This window comes from Sarcophilus harrisii, chromosome 4, assembly GCF_902635505.1.
Source record: "Sarcophilus harrisii chromosome 4, mSarHar1.11, whole genome shotgun sequence".
In the NCBI taxonomy this organism is placed as follows: domain Eukaryota; kingdom Metazoa; phylum Chordata; class Mammalia; order Dasyuromorphia; family Dasyuridae; genus Sarcophilus; species Sarcophilus harrisii.
The window spans coordinates 326,800,712-326,820,692 of record NC_045429.1 but is presented as its reverse complement, the minus strand read 5'-3'; the positions used below and the strand labels follow the sequence as shown (position 1 = coordinate 326,820,692).

The 19,981-nt window shown below is 40.0% G+C and overlaps 1 protein-coding gene across 1 annotated transcript in view; it reads right to left on the bottom strand.

Moving 5' to 3' along the window:
• Positions 1–16,776, bottom strand: part of NSF (N-ethylmaleimide sensitive factor, vesicle fusing ATPase) — a 199,771-nt gene extending 182,995 nt beyond the window's left edge. Inside the window, exons 1-2 of the mRNA XM_031968650.1 lie at positions 16,682–16,776; positions 3,709–3,967 (exon numbers count right to left, since the gene is read on the bottom strand). Coding sequence (XP_031824510.1) covers positions 3,709–3,967; positions 16,682–16,776 — 354 coding nt within the window. The remainder of the gene's footprint in view (positions 1–3,708; positions 3,968–16,681) is intronic.
• Between the last annotated feature and the right edge of the window lie 3,205 nt (positions 16,777–19,981).

The following is a 19,981-nucleotide window of genomic DNA, read 5'->3' as shown; positions in this document are numbered from 1 at the left end:
AAGATACGAAGAATTGCAAATGGTTTTAAGGAATTATATGCTGAATATAAATATTATTATTAAATGTTAAGGGACAGATCAATTCTCCGAGAGCCTCCACAGCTGTGGATCATAACATCTGAAAGAGTTACAAGGCAGCCTTTGCTCACACAGGTGTTGCAGACTAGAAATGAGATAAATTGGAGGCAGAGGGAAGAAGAGAGAAGTCAGACAACGCAATGGCCTCTCAGTCTCCTTGTATCACCCTCTTACAAGAGGAAATCCATTCTGCAGGTTTGGGTTGGATCTTCAGCAGCCACTGTCAGGTGGCTCCGTGTATTTCAACAGCTCTCCCATGTAGTCCAACATATGGCACCCAAACAGGGACAATTAAAGGACAAGGATAAAATGCTATTATAAATTTAAAAAAAAAGAAGAATTCTATACTACACAGAAAAAAGTGGAAAGATAAAAACTATTTTGAAAAGTTTCTAAATCTAAACAAGAAACAAATCTTTGGGAAATCATGAAAAAAAGAGATGAGCTAGAAAACTGGGCATAGGCAAATGTCACAATTTTGTAAAATTTGAATTCTAAAACCTAGACATCAATCCCTAGTGACATTCCAAAATAGCTTAAAAAGCAAATATTGTATATGTATGAAAGAGACTGGTCAACTAGAATTTATTAAGGCAAACTATGTGCCAAGCACTGGGTGCTAAGCACTGAATATCCCCCCCCCCCCAAAAAAAAAAGGATCTCCCATCAGACTGATGGGAGAGGCTATACACAAACAACTATGTACAAACAAGATATATACTGAACAGACTGGGGATACTCAAATGGAAGGCACTAGGACCAAGAAGGATTAGAAAATGCTTCTTACAAAAGACAGGATTATAGCCGAGATATTTAGGAAGTCAGAGAAATGGAGGGTGCATGTCCCCAGTCATGAAGGCTAGCCAGCTCAATGTTGGGAAATTGGGTATTTTGTTCAAGAAATAGCAAAGAGGTCAATATCATCAGATTCAATAGAGGGAAATAAGGTGTGAGGAGACTAGAAGGGAGGAAGGAACCAGATTATGAAGAGCTTAGAAAGCCAAATAGAAGATTTTATATTTGATCCTGGAGGCAAATGGAGCACTGGAGTTACTCAAAGGGAGACAGGGAGAAGTGTGATACAGTTGGACTTGCATTTTAGGAGATTCATTTGACAGCTAAGTAGAGGATGAACTGGAATGGAGAGAGACCTGAGGTAAGGGGACCAACCAGCAGACCTTTGAAATAATTCAAATAGGTTTTGAGGTGATAAGAACCTACACCACAGTGATCACTATAGTCCTACATAGATTCATCAAGAACAAGTAACATCAAAATAATCTTGCATCTTTTTAAATAGGTTTACAAGACAAGTAGATCAGAAGTGTAACATGGTGACTTTTTAAATTCAATAAAATATTTCATGGGATCATGAATTTATTTATTTGTTTGTTTATTTTGCTGAGGCAATTGGGGTCACACAGCAAGGAAGTGTTAAGTGTCTGAGGTCAGATTTGAAACTCAGGGTCCTCCTGACTTCAGGGCTGGTGCTCTATCCACTGCACCACCTAGCTGCTCCAGGATCATGAATTTAGGCCTGTAATGGCCTTGAGGTCACCTAACCTAATGTTTTCATTTTACAAAAGAGGAAACTGAGACCCAGAAAGGTCAGGTGACTTGCTTAAAGTCATACAAGTAATCAGAACTGTATTTAACCATATGATACTTTTGGGAATAAAATGGAGATGTAAGCTGGTTCATAGCTTGGAGAATCAACATATTCAAAGAGCATTAATAGACCAATGTCAGCATGAAGTAGTCACCTGCAGTGTCACCACCCTGTTCAGAACAACATTGTTACCGATGAAGTGGATAAAAATAAAAGATGGGCTTATTGCTTTGTGGACAATATTGAGAGGGAAGGTAAAATGCCATAGCACATGAATCAAAATGAAAAAATATCTCAGTAGAATTGAACTGTCATCAAATTTAATAAGTATACCATATATTTTTTCTTTACCTCTTCCACAGGGCTGTTTTGTGTTGTTTTGTTTTGTTTTGGAATGAATGTAAAATCCTGCACAAACTCAGGACGGGAGAAATCTGGTTTAATAGCAGTTTATGTGAAAAAGACCAAAGGGTTTTTTAGTTCATCAGGAACACAATGTGAGTCAACACATGACATAATTAATAACAGCTAATGCAAGCAGAGTGCAACATTAAAATATAGTGCCCAGGAGAATGGAAGATAACAAGCCCACTGCAGTCTGCACCTATGGGACAATATCAAGGATTTTATGTTTAGCCACACATTTGAAGATGGAGAATGACAAAATGGAATGGACACACTGAAGAATTTATGAAGTATTTAGGAATCATGTCAATATGAGGAAGGTTTGAAATAAAGGGCAACATTTAACCTTTAGGAACCATGGTCATTTGATGAACTCATGTCCAAAAAGGATTAAGATTTATTCTGCGACTCAAAGAACAGAAATAGAACAAAAGAGCCAGAGCTACAACCACACAGGGAGGTCATTTTCAGATTAAAATAAATTAGAATTGAAATGATCAACAATGAATGTCAGACGCTACTTTGTTACCTAAAGAGTTTCCCCTTCATTGGCCCTGTTTCACCAGCGCCTGAAGGAAGATCTAATAGAGACACTGGAGAGGGATTATTGACTGCATAAGGACAAATCTACATGACCTCTAAGTAGCCTTCCAAGTCTAAGATTCTAAGACCCGTAATTCTAGAATGAAAAAGATACATATGCACATAGGTACATTATAGTCCAGGATATAAATCATTCAAACATTTTAGCAAAAGCAGCACTCAGAAAAGCACCTCTTTAATCCCCTAATGACGAAGTTAACATGAACCAGGTTTGCAGCAGGTGCCATCTCTAAGCTAGATGCATGCAGCTCAACCCTCTAGGTTCTTTTAACAGACCGCATACTGCAGTACAGCCACTCAGCACATAAGCCAGCCCCGTTCTCATCCAGTCCTTCCCATGCTACTGTCAGATAGGGTAAAGGAGGAAGTAAGGGGAAAAAAGCCCTGATCCACGGAATGGGACTGCTGCATTCTGAGCCGCTGTCATTCATTAAAAAAAGAGAAGAAAACAAAAACCCTCGACCTAGCTAAAGGAGATTCTGCTGTAGCAGCATCTTCCGCCCAGCTGTAACAGTGACAAGTCACCCCCACATGACCACGGTTTTAATACTGAGCGAGTCATCCTGGGCTCACCACCACCGCCTTTCTCCGGGCCCCCCCTCACTCTCACACATACTCTAGCTCCCACAGCCAGGCCAGCACGGAGAAGAGCCGGCCTTGGGTGCAGGCAGCCCAGGAGGGTTGGGAGGGGAGGGAGAACAGAGGCTGCTCAGGCAGTCCAGCCCTAACTATTGCCCCGCTTGTAAGAAAGGGGACTGCTGGACCACGCAGCCCGGAGTGGGGGAGGGTCTGCCGCCCCGTGCCCCCCAGGGGCTCCATCCCATTCCTCCCTCCAATCGCTCTTCCAGCCCCCGCTCTCTTCCCTTCCCGACCGCCCGGCACTAGCTGAAGCCACCTCTTCCCCAGCCGCCTACATTCCTCCCCGACCTCTGCCCCTGGGAGGCCCTTCAGAGAGGGGGGTGCTCAGAGCCCAGAGCTTTCCGTGATTCCCCCGGTCCCGGACCCTCACTCACCCGGCCCGCCATCTTAACCGACAAGTACGGCTCCTCAGCTGCAGCTTCGCCCGCTACTAAGCACGCCCCCGCCGCGCAGCCGCAGAGCCGCAGAGCTACGGGAGCGCGCGCGCGCCCCTGCCTGTCACCGCCGGCGCTCCCCGTGCTGCCCCCGATTTCGGCCCGACGCGCGGGAGCGCGCGCGCCGGATTCGGGCCCGCGCTCACTCTGCCACGCGAGCGCCCCTCCCGAGCCTGGAGGGGAGGTTCTGAGATCTCTCCTTCATCCTCCCCCTCCCTGCGGGCTGCGGCTCAGAAAATGCGTTGTTGCGGGAGAAGTGATGGACGGGGAGGATTCGTGTCGCCATTTTGGATTGGAAACTGGAAGCTTCCTGGAGTGCCCTGTTGGCACGTTTCTCCCTTTTACACCAGGTCAAAGCCTTGTGCCTCCCATTTTATGTCACTGCTCTATCAGCTAAGCATAGAAATGCAGTCAGAAAGGTGTAGCCCTCTGCTTCATCCAAATCATGACTCGCAGCAAGCTCTCTGCCCCACAATTTGCAGTCATGAGTTGGATTGCTATTAGGGGTATGCTTGTAAATGTTTAACAACCGGCCCTTTCTTAAAAACAAAGAAAAAGCAATACTCGAGATACACCTTTAAGTTTACTATTATTCACATTTTCTTCATCACTTTAAGTCTAAGCAATCATCAAAACAATAAATCAAGCCCTGATTTCTTTTGAGAAGCTGATTATAGTTGGCTCCAGGATGCCATTGACCTCCAAAAAGTCCCTATTTAACAAATTCTTTGTATTATCATGGAGTAGGGAGCTGGCGGGAACAGCAGAATTCCAAATCCTGGCTCTGAAGTTGTTTAGCGCATAAATTACAGAGAAGGTCCCCACCTGAATTTGTAAACAGAATTCTCTTATCTAGTAGTTTCCTCTATCAGTGAAATAACAGATGGAGCCTGTATCACCAGCCCTTTCTATCACTGCTATAGTCAAGTCATGGTCCACAAGTATATTCCAGGCAGCATGCAAAGTGCTAGGAATTCAAAGAAAAGCCAAAACAGGCCCTGATCTCAAGAAGTTAATTGCTGGAGTTGTTCCTTCCAAAGATCTATTGTGTGTTCACTTCCTTTGCACTTAAGTAGATGTCCTAGCCTAGTTGCTGAGGTTAAAAACAAATCTGCACTTGGTGGCCATCTTCCTGGTGAAGAACTGGGCACTAGGTTGGTCCACAAGCTACAGAAAAACAATTATTTGTTAATTTTATCCCCAGGGTTGCTATGAATCTCTCTTTCCTCAATTTTTGTTATTTCTTAGCCTTTTGCAGAATGGTAATTGTGTCCTTTAAGGCAGGGACAGGTTTTTCTATTTGTCTTTGTAAACTCAGTACCATGCGTATAATAGGTGTTTAATAAATCCTTTTTTAATTAAGTTGAATTACCAGTGTTATGGGACCTACTTTGCTCTCATTCATGCTCATTTAAAAATAGGAATAAGAATACTCTAGTCAAAAAGCCATTATAGATATCATGACAATATTTAGGGGGAGGGAGGAAGAGACCATTTGTTGTAATTCCTCAGTCTTCCTACATGTGTCAGTTCACTTCTTTTTCCCAATCATATATTTCCTTAATGCTACTGTTTATGTCCTTTTGTACAAATCATTGTATCACCAGCCCTTTCTATCACTGCTATAGTCAAGTCATGGAACATGGTTCCCTTCTCGACTGCCTGGCATTAGCTGAAGCCACCTCTTCCCCAGCTGCCTACATTCCTACTCGACCTCTGCCCCTGGGAGGCCTTTTAGAGAGAGAGAGGGGGGTAACAGTGTTACATGAGCAACATGTTGCAGTCACCTAACCCCATCATGTGCATTTTAATTGCCTTTCTGGTCTTCACAATAACAGTGTGCTATGATTTGTAGCCATTGAACATTGGTCAGGATAATTATTATTTAAAAACTAGAATTCCATTCCAGGAAATAGATGGAATTGTTGGAAGTGCTAAACACTTCTTCCAAGACAATCCAGCCACCTTCCTTCTGCTACTCAGAATCAGTGTCCAATTGCAGTGCTTGCTCAAGATATATTGATTCAATGGGCTGCCAATCCTATCGTATTGTATCTAGACAATATATCTTCTTCATTCATTGGGCTTTTCCTTTGTGAATTACTAGCCTGATCTTTTTTGAGTGATTGTCAATCTCATTGAGAAATATTAATTTTAGGCTTAATGAAACCAGCATAATGTTGACTCTAAACAGGAATGTTATGAGGATCAAATGAGATAGTATATGTAATGCATTTTGCAAAGCATTCCCTTTCTAAACACATATATATCAACTATTATTGATAATTACTGTATATGATTATGCTTCTCTATCAGTACTTCAAAAGATTCATGATTGTATTTCTTTCCTGATTTCCTAAACTTCCCAATTTAAATTATTTCAATTAATTAATCAACCAACAAATATTTATTAAGTGGCTAGTATGTGTCAGATACTGTACTAAGTGATGTGTTTGTGGTTTAGCATCAAATGATGAAATTGATGGTCAGGCACCAAATTGTTCAGTCATGTGAAGAATTCATAATGGCCATTCACTTTGGCAAAAGGTAAGTTTATTTAGGAGAAAAAATTACAGACAAAAAGAGGTATAATAGACACCAGGAGTGATAAATATGAAATAGATCTGGGAGAGCATATAACAATTAACAATGGAAAAGACAAGTTCCCCAGTGGAATTCACAAATTATAGTTGGAGTTTGCTTTTAATTGGCGGGTTATATCTATAAACAAGTTTAGCACTGTTAAAAAGTTAATTAACTATATAAAAGAGAAAGACATTTTGAAGCATAGGGAAACTGGGAGGAGAAAGATATCATGATGCAGAATTCAATGGGCTAACGCCAAAGTGGTTCAGCAAAGATGTTGTGAACCATGGACAGATTTATAGGGGAACTTTAATCTTGGAGGTTTGACATAACTTAGATTTCTGACTGGACACAGCAAAGCTGGGCTACCCAAGACCTCCACAAAGGGTAGGACTATAAAGTTGAACTGATCCCCATCAGTACCCTTCCTGCTTGCCTCAGGCAATAATCTTATTTTAGTTTTTCTCTGCCAGTCCTACCTAGTTACTCAGTACCTCATCATTTCCCCACTCTTTTAATTTGTTAAAGAAATCTTTTGAAAAGTGGGTTGGGTTCCTAAATAGGAGGGAGTCAAGAGACTGATGCTGAAATTTTAGAGACCAAATCCAGAGACACTTAAGTAATGTCCAGAAGCTGAGCATAAAATACACTGGCCTGTGGGGAGAGAGTTGAACTGAAGCCAAAGTTTGGTGATAACATAGAGGTACAAAATTGATTACCAGAGCGCCTCTTCTCTTAAATAAACCTACTGTTTGCCAGAGGATGGCCATTGTGAATTCTTCACATGATTGAACTCCAACATTTGGTGTCTGAAATATCATCATTTGAACCTCAACCTTAGCACTATTTTATGCTAAACTCCAAACACATCCACTAAATACCTGGGATACAAAAAGAGGCAATATCTGGTGCCTGAAATCTCATCATTTGATTCTGAACCTCAAATACATCATTTGGTGCTAAACCCCAAACACATCGCTAAGCACCTGAGATACAAAAAGAGGCAAAAAACAGTGGCTAACCTCAAGAAGCTTACAATCTAATGGGGAGGACCACATGCAAACAAATGTGTGTATGGATGTGTGTGTGTATGCAGTGTACACAGAGGCATGTGTGTATAGCCTCTGTACGTAAGTATGTAAGTAAAGAATAAACAGGAAATAATTAATGAGAGAAAGCACTGGAATTAAGAGGATTTAGGAAAGATTTCCTGTAGAAGGTAGGATTTTAATTGGGAATTTAGGGAAACAAGGGAGGGCAGTAGTCAGAGCAGAAGAGGGAGGGTGTAACAAGCATGGGTCACAGAGCTGGAATGTCCTACTTCTTCCAATAATCCCTCTCTGCCTATAAGCTGCAGCTTAGGCATGCATCTTCCACATGAAACCTTTTCTGATTCCCCAAATATGCTCCTCAATTACGTGTATACATATATGCATATATAGTTTGTTTTTATGCAGTATGTGCCTCTTCCGTTAGTTGTGACCTCATTTTGTATAGGGATTGTTTCATTCTTTGTACTTATATTCTCAGTGCCCAGCCTGATGCCTCACACATAGTAGGTACTTTATAGGCACTGATTGCTTAGAAAGAGTGTTGTTGGAATCTTTACAAAGTGTTAAGCCATTAGAGTTGATAGAGACAATAATTATCTAATTTGGCATGGTTCAATGATTGATTTGATCTTGGAAGGAGATGTTTTGGGCCAGAACTTGAAACAAGGTACTAAGTATAACTGATAGACAATAATGCTTGTGTTCACATCTTTAGAGAGCTTTAGAGAGCTTTAGAGAGCAAGAAGTATTTAAGTACTCATTAGAGTTCACCCGTTTGAGAGATTTCAGGGTTTAGAAGGAGATATCTGAATTCACACTTCCCTTGAAGTTCTTAGGGCCAGAGAGCACTCTGGGAGATAACCCAGAATCCCTTTCTCTCCAGAAGAAGGAGTTAACCTTTGGGAGATCATATATATAGAGGAAGCTTTTAGAGCTTGAGAGAGTTACTTGGGAACATTCCCAGAGGTTGGAGAGGAGCACTCTGGGAAGAAGCCTACAAGCCCTCTCTTGAAGGCAAGAGAGATTCATTGCATCTTCCAACTTGGTGCTGGCTGGAGGCTGAAGAAAGCAGAGGCAGCAGCCAAGGACAAAGCTGCAAGAGCTCTTGGAACCAAGCAGAGAGATAGGCTTCTGAGCTAACCGGGATATATTGAAGGACACAATAAAAGATCTGAACTTTTATCAGCTGGCTGCGATTTTGGAGTAATTATTGATTGTAACTGAAACTAAGGCTGCCTCCAGAAAACCTCTCCGAGAAACCTTTCTCCCAGAGAGAACTCTTATATTTTAAAGGAAAAACACCAACAGGACGTTGGTTCAAGAATTAGTGTACTTCAGTTTGAACACTGACTTTGTCATTTATTTGCTGTGTTACAATAGGCAAATCATTTCCCTTCTTCAGGCCTCTGTTTTCTCATCTATAAAATAACATTACTGAAGTAGATGATCTCCAAAGTCCCTTACAACACCAACATTCTGACTCTAATAAACTATTTCACGAGTTCCTATGGCTGGGAAAATATTTATTACCTAATAACCAACCTTCTGGTGATAATCCCATGAATGTGAACTCAATAGAATAAGCTTTTTGAAGACAGGAGCTGTTTCATTTTTTTTTTTTCTTTTATCCCCAGCAAAGTGTTTTGTACATAGTAAGTGCTTAATAAATGGTTGTTTAATTAAATTAACTTTTTAACAAAAAAAGGAAAGATGAGTTATTACATAAATGCTAGACTCAGCTAAAAATAAAACAATCAGTCCTGAATGTTTATGGCACTTAAAAGTAGACAAATTGATTTTAGGTAAGTAGACTTTGCATTAAAAGTAGAATATCAATCAGAGATGCTTGGATGTTGGACATTGCATATATTTTCAAAATTTCTCAATGCACTGATCAATTTGCTGATTTTTTTTCCTCTTTAAAAAAATTATCATATGGGATAGCCCTCTGGGAGAGAGAGAAAGAGGGATATTTATAATAATTATACTGTAAGAAACAGAATATATTAACAAATGCTTATATTTTTAAAAAGCACTTTGAAACTTCAAAAAAAAAAAAAAAAAAAAAAAAGAATGTCCTTTGTCAGGAAGGATTCAAATGGTGACAAGAGTCTTATATCATCCTAAGGTAAAGATAAGAGTTCTGGAACGGGTGGGAAGGCTGGTATAGTGTGCAAAGCTTCTTAAACTGTTGGTTACAACCCATATGGGGTTTCACAACTGAATATGTGAATTATGGAATTATGATTTATTATCAGTAAATGTTTGATTTGTATACATACCTACACACACACACACACACACACACACACACACATATATATGTCTGAGTTTGTATAAAAATTTCTTGGGCAAAAAAGGAACACAAGTGGAAAAAGTTTAAGAAACCCTGATAAAATCAAGGACAGCACTGACATCTCTGGAGACTGCAACTAGGCAAAACCAGGAGGTCAGCATTCCATATCACTGTTCCTGTTATATGTGCATTTTAGAACAGTTGAGCTATTTGGACTTTTTCTTCATTTTTTCCCTCCTGTGCTTCAGCCTGAACTTCTTTCTCCAAAAGGTTATACAGATTTTACAGTTTTCTCTACATCTAGTTTGTACCTCGGTTAACTCAGTATTTAAGATGAACTGATTCTAAGAAAGTCATTGAGAAGAGTCTGCCCCTTACTATTTGTGTTACCTGGAGCAGGTTATGTCATCTCTCTAACTCCTGATCTCCTTAACTATAAAACAATTTATATTTAGACAGATAAATATGAAATACATGCAGATCAAAGAGTTCATGAATATAAATATAGATAATAGTATTAATAACTAACACTATAATAATAATGTAGCACTTTAAAGTGTGGAAGATACTGTGTGAATGTTATCTCATTTTATCATTCACAACAATCCTAAGAGGTAAGTACTATCAATATTTGCATTATATATATATATATGCAATATACATGTACATATATATATGTATGCATGTATATACAGTACATGTATATATATAAAATATATTTTTATGTGTGTATGTATATATTTATACATATACTATACTACATATATAATAATATATATACATACATACAAATTCAAATAGCTATACCTATTAAAAATGGGGGAGGGGGCACTTAGTTGGTATAATGGTTAGAGCATCAACCCTGAAGTCAGGAGGATTTGAGTTCAAATCTGATCTCAGACACTTAACACTTCCTAGCTGTGTGACCCTGGGCAAATTACTTAACCCCAACTGCCTCAGGGGGAAAAAATGGTATTTCCTTATATGTGCACACATTAGTTTTCCCCAGTAGAGTGTAAGCTCCTTGTGGTCAGAAATAGCTTGTTGTTTTGGGTTTTTTTGTCTTTTCATCTGGTATCTAGTATTGTGCCTGGGGATGGTAGGCAGATGATGTTTTGAATATAAGGAAAGGGAATGGATTGGAATAAATGATATCTCTGATTACTCCCAGCTCTAAATTAAGATTTTATGGTTCTGCATTTCTTCCTCCCTGGCCATAGTACTAAGAAAAAGACATTAGCATTTTTAATGCAGTAGCACAAGTCTCCTCCATCCCTCAATAATGAGAAAGTTATGCTGCTGTTTAAAGTGAACTAAGAACAAGCATGAGACATTATCAAGATCTAAAGGGAAAAGACTGTATCAAAGGAATTCTGTGTATGAGTAAAAATGAAACCCTTGTCATTAATTAGAAATGCCTGAAATGATAATGTACTGCGAAAGGTATTTTAATGACTTTGCACAGCCAGATTTCTATGGTACAGACTTCCTTACACCAACTGTCAAAAGCCTAAGGAATCATTATCCACTCCTCTTCTGAGACCCAAACAATTGCTGCTAGTGATTTCTCCACCTAGATGTTTCAATAAATCTCAAACATAATACGGTTCGTTCCCAATTATGAATATTGAGCTTGAATCTATTACCATATTTTACATAATATAACTGAATAATATGAATTCAGATACATGGAGTTGCTTCTGAAGATTCTTTATTCACACTAGTTAAAAGCTAGATATATATATAAAAATGGGAAATTTATTATAGTTTCCCCTTAATCTACTATCCTCACTTCACTATTTTGGTTAGTGGCTCACCAGGACCCCCATATTTGATGTAATCTTTGACTCTTCTCTTTCCTCTAATATCTAATCAATTACTAAGTTTTACTTCCTCCCATTACCATCCCACAGTAAAGACCTTCACTATTATGCCCATGAATGATATAATTTCTCATATCATTGTAAAACTCATCTTTCTTAATATAGTATAATTGAAAGAGCTCTAAAATCATAATCAGAACACCTGACTTTGGATCTAAAATTCAATAGTTGGTGGGTATTCCAGGTCATACTTGACATAATGTAGCAGCCCATACTCAGTTTACTTTCCACAAATTTATAACAATGTAGATTGTCAATTAATTCTTTAATTAAACAGCAAGAGAATTTGTCCTTGTGAGGGCACTACATTCAAACTTATAGTCACATGATGTCTTTAGAGTGTATCCAATGAGCACAAGTAGGCTTTTCCTTTGTAGTCATTCTACTGTTTTATCAGAGGATACTCAAAACTCAGGCTAAAAATTCTCTCTCCCTCCTTGCCTCCTTCTCTGTCTCTGTCTCTCTGTCTCTTTCTCTCTATATATCTGTTTCTTTCTCTGTCTCTCTGTTTCTATCTCTCTTTGTGTGTCTCTGTCTCTGTCTTTCTCTCTCTAATCTCTCTCTCTCTCTCTCTCTCTCTCTCTCTCTCTCTCTCTCTCTCTCTCTGTCTTCTGAATCCTCCTTGTCAATTCTGTTCCATTGAACTGTCTATTTTTTAGCCAATACCAGAAAGTTTTAATGACTGCTACTTTATAATATAGTTTGAGACATGGGAGTCTTGTGGAATATGACTCTGAAATAGCAAATTTTCTGTGGTTTTGCTCTCTTCCCATATGTGGGAGATTTTAAAAATTTATTTGACCTGAGTTTTACATTACATAGACAATCCATACTGTGACCACACACCTGAAACTGTCACTTGACGATCTCTTCCCAAACTTTCTGTCAACCTAGAGTTTCTGAAAAAGATTTTATAAATGGAATGCTTATCTGGAATCTGCCAGAATTGGCTGTATAAGCAGCAGAGAAATAGAGCAACTGAGACAGGAAAAGTTGCTTACCCATAGTTTAGGATTATACTAACCCTTCTTGGATTTCCTGATGGAGGAGATTCTCTCTCCTTTCCTTTTAGCAGTTATGGCAGGTACACATATATGGTAGTGAAAACATGTGATTTCTAAGATGTGCAGGTCCAAGATGAACCCGCAACTGGACATCAAATCCATAGCTACCTCTTTTGCTTTATCTTTTTTTCCCTGAGGGCGATAAAGACCTAGTGAAGAAGATTAATCCTCAGAAGAGAATTCCTGGACAACTAAATTCTGGCTGCTGCTTCTCCCCGCTTGTTGTTAGCCTTAAAAGCTTGGCTGAAAGTATTTGTTTTTTGCCTTAGAGGCAATACAGAGCCCCTTGAGATTTTCGAAATGTATGTTATCATCAAATAAACTAATTTGGCAGCTCGATGGAGGATGGCCTGGGGAGGGGATAGAATGGAAGCAAAGAAACTGATCAAAGGCTACAGTAACTCCCTTGAGCAAGGTTCACTGAGGGACAAAATTGGTGTCATGAGCATGTACATCACATTTCATTTGGTTGCATGCCAGGGAATCTTATTTTTTATGTTAAAGTTGGACATTTATTGAATTCTCAATCATAAAGGGAATTGTTTTTATAACTCAAACTAAAAATTAATTTAAAATAATTAAAAAATAAGCAATTAAACTATACTCAAATGCAGGGAAGCCCCACATATTGTGAGGGTTGTCCTCTATATGTAGTATGGAGGTCTCATCACATCACCTGAAGGAAGACAGAATAGATGATCTTTGGCATCTTTTCCCTGTGACTCTTCCTCAAAGGAGACATTCAATCTTGCCAAGAGCAGAGAAAGGAGGTTGGGGTCAGAGGCAACTGCTCTGCTCTTGTCAAAGAGAGCAGAGATATTGGGCTAGCATTATATCTCTCTGTTCATTATCATTTGTCTAGAGTATATGATTTTCAGGTTCAATCCAACTTCTGACCACTGTTTCATTATGGAAGAAGGAAGACTTCAAGCTTTTATCCAAGGCTTGATTGCTTTTCCATAAAATACCAGTCCCACAATAAACACACATAGCAATTATCACAGAAGCCCATCTATCCAAAGCACAGCCAAACAGAAATCAGATAATGTATACAGAGAAGACAATATACTAGTCAATACAAAGTGAATTAGTTCTCCCTTTGGGAAAAATGTGATAGCTCAACCAAAGAGACTCTTAGATCTCACTCAAGGGGAAACTTCTTGAAGTTTCTAGTGTAGCTAGTTGGGGATGGGCATATAATGGAGACTGCCAACTTCTCTAAAACTAGCTTCTTTGCAGTCCTTTAGCAATCTGAAGTGAAGTTGACATTTTTCATTTTCTCTCTTGAAACTGGAACTGAGAAGATCCTGAAAGTTGAAGAGATTAAGTGACTTGGAGAAAGCTCAAAAAAGATAGAAGAGCTTTCCTCTCTCCTGATTTCTCCTGCCTTGCCAAAAGCAAAGGTCATTAATATCTACCAACAGGAAGAATCTCATACCAATAGACTTTGGGATTGGAGTTACATCAAAATATCCATTGCAAAAATTTCCTTTTAATCAAGTTCTCCCCTTCATTATAAAACACTCAGCAACCACTTTTGTTAAAAAAGCATATTACCAACTATACTTTGTCATAAATAACTACTTGGAAATGCAGCTGAAGGAATAGCCATTAGCCTTTAAAACTTAAAATACAAACTTTTTAATTTCTTGCCCAAAAGTGACCAGAGGAATCTAAGGGGAGAAACATGTTTAAATGGTTTTTCCCTCACCTGGCTATAAGTCACAGGTAGGGATGGGAAAAAGTAAGGTAGACCCTGTTTCCACCAATCAGAAGTGTTATCAGAGCAAGAAAGAAAGCAACATAGAAATTTAGAAGGGCCCTGAACTACAAACTATGGAGTTATCAATGGTTAGACATTCCTCTCATACCCGAATCTTTCAGAAAAAGAAGAAGGAAATTGAGCGAGAAGTAGAGAAGAAATTGAGAATAATGACATTGCCTACAGCTTCTACTTAAAGTTCCCATATAATAGAAAAGCTGCCCCAGCTTCCTTTGGGCTCTAGATTTTGGACAACCCCACCATGGTGAGAAGGCTATTTGTCCCTCAGAGTGTGTTTGGACACAACCAGTGTGACACATGTGTGTTTGAATGCATGGTGACTTTGTGAGAGGAAAAGAGAAGTCTGTTCTTAGATGTCCTGTGGAGGTAGAGTTGACAAGATTTAGCAACTCACTAAATGTGAGGGTATCAAGGATGACATCAAGATTGTAGACCTGGGCAACTCAATGGATGATGGTACCCTCAATAAAAGTAGGTTATTTTTTAGGAGAAATGGTTTTAAGAAAAATTAAATGAATACCATTTTGAAGTTGTTGAGTCTGACATGTTAATAGAACCTGATGATGAGGTCCTGAATGGTGAGTGTGGTTGGCCAAGAGAAATTAGAACATTGATGGAATTGCTTCCTGGAGCAGGCAGGAAGAAGGCTCTGAGAGAGATCAGTTTAATTCAGTGGTTCCCCCCCTCCTCTGGAGGTAATCCAAATGTCAACAGATTAGAGTGCTCTTCTGAGAGGAAACAGGTTTTTTTTTTTTGCCAGTTTGGAGAAATTGAGTCAACACATAGTTGGCAACAATGGATCAGAAAAGGAGTGGGCAGCTTTCGGAGATTTGCTGTGCAGAACTGCATTTGCCCATCTGGGTCAGAAAAATTGCAAACCTCAAAGTTAGTTGATGAAAATGATGAGGAAATTCAGAAGCTACTAAATGAAAAATGAGAACTCCACAGGGTGTACCAGCAAGATAGTTCATCCATCTCTAAGAAAGGTAGCATTCAATTCTATTAAAAGTAAAGTACAATCAAAATTTAGAGAAATGCAGGATTCTTGCCTCAGTAAGAAGGCAGATGAGATTCAATTTTATGCTGGTAGTAACAATCCAAAGCATTTTTATGATGCACTGAAGGCTATTTATGAGCCAAAGACCTATGGTGTATCTTAACTACTCAGTCAGATTATCTAACTAACTCTTTTAGGGTGCCAAATCCCTTTTAGGATTTAGTGTGCCAGTTAAGGCATGCCCCAATCTCGTGTAGAGTTCCTTTTCTACTGGGTAATTGAGTTCCACTAAATAACCTGTCTTTTATATGTTCTCCTGCTCTACTTAATATTTACCATTCCTGGTGTTTATTGTATTTTTAAATTTTGTCTGTGATCTTCTTTTCCTAAATAAACCTATTTTTGCCAAAGAGAATGGAAATTGTGAATTATTCACATGACAGAACTCCAACATTTGGTGCTTCTCCTAAACCTATCACAAATGCCCCAACATTTGCTACATCAGTCACATCAAAAGTACTATATAAATTCTGGTATAATATTATTACATTACAAAAATAATTTTATTATTACTTCATATTTATTAAACCGAAGCCTTTTGCTCTGGAGTATCTTAAGGAAAGATTAATGCCTGGCATAGTGCTCCACACAAAGTTAATACTTAAAACTTTATGAGTGGAATGTAAGCTTCTTGAGGAAAGGGGTTGTTGCATTTTTGTTTTTGTATGTCCAGTATCTAATATAATGTCTGGTATGGTATAGGCAACTAACAAATCGTCTTTAAATTGCATCTGTTGCTTGTATTGTACTTTTCTGTGCACATACTGTCTTCTTTTAGTAGAATATATGAGGTGGTTCATAAATAGCTAAATTGGATTGTAAGATTCATTTTTTCAGGTTCAATTAAATAATCATGTATAAGCTCCTGTGTAAAAGGCCCTGCCTAAGCCTGAGCTGGATGGAAGTCCTGGCTCTGCTGCTTATTAATTGTGTGCATCATTAGCATTTTTCTAGACATGTTTCTTTTTTAAATGAATAGGTCAAACCATCCAGTCCCTCCTGTATTCCAATTCTATGAAATTAACGTGAAACAAAATGCAACTTCTGCAATGCTCTTCAGCAGAACAAATGGACTAGAAAGGATCTTTTAACCTTCCTCCCTGCTCTAAGGTTCTCCAAGGGAAGTCTCGCCTTGGAACATTCAACCACTCTTGTGGTCTTCTCAACTTGGAATATTCCCTCTAAGGTTCACCCCCCTCTCCCGTTGGTGAGTTCCTCGCTTTTGTGGAGCGGCTCGGGCTGATATTTATTCCCCTGCAAGTCTTGTCTTTCAGACTTTAAAACCATGGCCCTTGCAGAGTGCCTTCACCCCACACCCCCAAACCCTTTTCAGCTTCTTTGTACGCTGTCTCCCCTCTTTCCCCTTAGAATGTAAGTTTCTTGAGGGCAGGCGTAGAGTCCCTAGCAGACTGTCAGGCACAATAAGGATTTAATAAAGCTTTGCTTTTCCCACTCTCCTCCATCCTTTCCTGCTTCCCTCCTCAGAACAGCAACAACAATTTTTCTTAAATTGCCCAGGTAGGTGACTCTCCATCCTTTCCTACTCTCATCCCCAACTGATGACAGAACTTCGCACGCATTTATTGGCTGAACTCAACGGAATGCTTTCGCTTAAGCTGATTGGGTTTTAGTCGTCATGGGGCGGGGAATAGGTAGTTCATCGCGACTTGTAGGGCTACGATTGGAAGAAGAATCAGGCATTCCCAGAAGGCTTCCTTCTGTCACCTTGGTTGCAATGGGCCGGGCTAGCCTTGATCACGTTCCTTCCTCTCGGTTGGTCTAATTCCTTGTCCTTCACGATGCCACGCGTTCATTGGTTTTTTAAAGCTTCTGAAGGGGGAGAGCTATTGGTTGCTCGTTGGTCCCGCCTCTGCGCTAGTCGACTGTTCTTTCAGGGTGGGGAATTGACCAGTGACCAAAGAGTCATGAGTATTTTGAGCAGAGCCTGTGAATGTCTGGTTTCCGTCCGGAGTTTCGGGCTGGGTTGGGCTGCTCAGTTCCCCCTTTTCGGGCTGTCCTAGCCAGCGGAGGAAGGGATAGGCAAGGGCCAGCGGGCCCGGAGAGCACGGTTCTGCCGGAGATGCTATTCCCTCCTCTCGCTCTCCCGGGAGCGAGGACCGGAAGGCCGGAAGGACTTTGGCAGCCTTTGGACAGCTGGGAGCCCCGCCTTCCTCCGCAGTCCTTAGCCACCCTCAGGGACGTATTGCGTAACTGACCTTAAGCCCTGCCCAAGTGCCGGAAAAGGGAGGGCATGTGCCTTTGAGGTCGAAACTCAGTAGTTTCAGCTGAGGCACTTTGTGTGTCTGTGTCCTTCCTCTCACACACACACACACACAGTGTTATATAGACAAGTATAGAGACGCTGAAATATATTTATATCAAAACTTTTTTTTGAGGAGAACCAATGACGTCACGATGTTGGAGTGAAATGATGGACAATGGGGGATGTTTTGACTTGTAAGCAAAGCGGATTTAAGTGAGTTGCTCAAAACTGTCAGTCATCGAAGTCCGGAGACGATTGGAGATGGCCCGGGATGAAACAGATGACTCCGGAATCTTTGCTGTCGGGACCGAGCTCTAAGGGACGCAAAGCCTCCTTCCCAGGCCCGGGAGCAAATTGTTCTCATCTACTCATTGTGCTGGGAAGGAGGGGGATGTCTTCACGCGCTTTGAGGAGACACCCCCCTAATTTAGTGGAGGGGTTTGAATTCTATTGGTTACCCTCAATCTGGTTTAGGCAAGACCGTTTTAAGGGGTTGTGACTGTGCTTGCTCCAACCTCTTGTAGTCACAGGTGAGAGTTGGGGGATAGACAGATGTCAAAGGTGAATGAGTGGGTGGAGGGCTCAGCAAGCCCCTACTCCTTGAACACCATATACATGTTATACACACATATATAAAACATATAAAAATAATTTTATCTTCTCAGTCTTTGACCTCTATCAGAAGATAGGTAGTATGTTTCAGTGTTAGTGCTCTGACTAGTCATTACCCAAAAAAAATCACCATATACGTTCACCTTTATATACTAAAACTTGTTAATTCATTTTCCAATTTATGGAAACCCCTTCCTGTTCCCGTTCTTTACCACCTCAAAGTTCTTGAGTTTGTTTTGCTTAGAAGTAATCCCTTCCTTCATTTGTCCTCCTCCCTTCTCTCTCCTTCCCCCCATTTTTCTTTTGAGTGAAATGTATTTCTGTATCCAACTCTGTGTGTATACGAGAGAGATATTTCATTTCTTTTCCAATTTTTATCATTAAATTCTTTCATTCCATTTATAAAAACATTTTAAACTCTTCCTTCATTTCTTCTAAGAATTCTAGTTGAATTTTTGCCAAAGCTAAGTTTTTCTTTGACGCTTTGCTTGTAAATGTTTTGGAGTCATCTTCTTTTGCATTTATGTTTTGAATGGCTTCTCCACCACATTAGTTCATTATCATGTAGTTCTTTTTTTGTTTGTTTGTTTGTTTGTTTGCCCATTCTTTTTGCCTACTTCATGTCTAAAACTTGATTTTAGGACTAGGCCCTGCCACACTTCTGAAGAGAAGGGCTAGACTGGTCCTTTTGCTGCTTCCTTAGGGTATTGAGTATTGTGTTATTTCAGAATCTCAGGGACAGACTGGGAATCTGCAAGCTTCTATTGCTCCCAAAGGGCTCTGATGTATATCAAGGTATGATCACTATCTCACCCCATCTTTACCGCCCAGCTGTGTAAAGTTACAGATACAATGCTGCTAGACTCTGCCCATAGTAAGCCGCTGGATGGCTCTGTTGGTTCAAAGTAGAAGTGTAGGATCCTCTTTGGTCTGGGTTTCCTGGCTTTGTGCAGGTTAAGCTACATACTTAAAGTAAGACCATTTTTTGAGTTTAAGGTCTGAGCTGTTGTGCCACAGTTCCCTTTTATTGCCCTGCCTCAGTCTCCCTAATTGTCCTGCTTCAGTTTCCCTAAGTTGTTCTCCCTGAGCTGTTCTGCCTAAATCCCCCTGGTTGCAACACCTCCCCCTCCTGCTCATTAGAACTGAGATAATTAGGACTGTGGCCACTCTGGCATTCCAAAAGATCAGACTCCAGATGTCCTATCTCAGATACCTCATTGGCGTTGTCTACCTCTGTCTCCAGACTTCCTGGCTCTATTTGACTATCTCCTTTACTCCCAATTTGTAAGAATTTATGGTCTTACCCCCCAACCTCTCAAAATCAGATTGATGGTCTCTTCTTGGAGATTCCCAATCACCAGAGTTTGGACTCCACCCCCCTGCCTTGGACTCTACCCTAATAGCTTAAGAGCCATGTGTGTGTCAGACGAATTCGTTCTGTCAACTGTTCTACAATAGCTCACTTAATTACTGGAAGACGGGCTTTAATTCGTTTTGTCCGGTTTGACTAGCTATCATTATGCAAAAGGTAGAAGGGGAAATCTTTGCTTTTTATCGCTTACAGGATGGAATCTTTCAACGTTCCCTCACGGTACTTTCTCTATTGTGCCTAGGCGT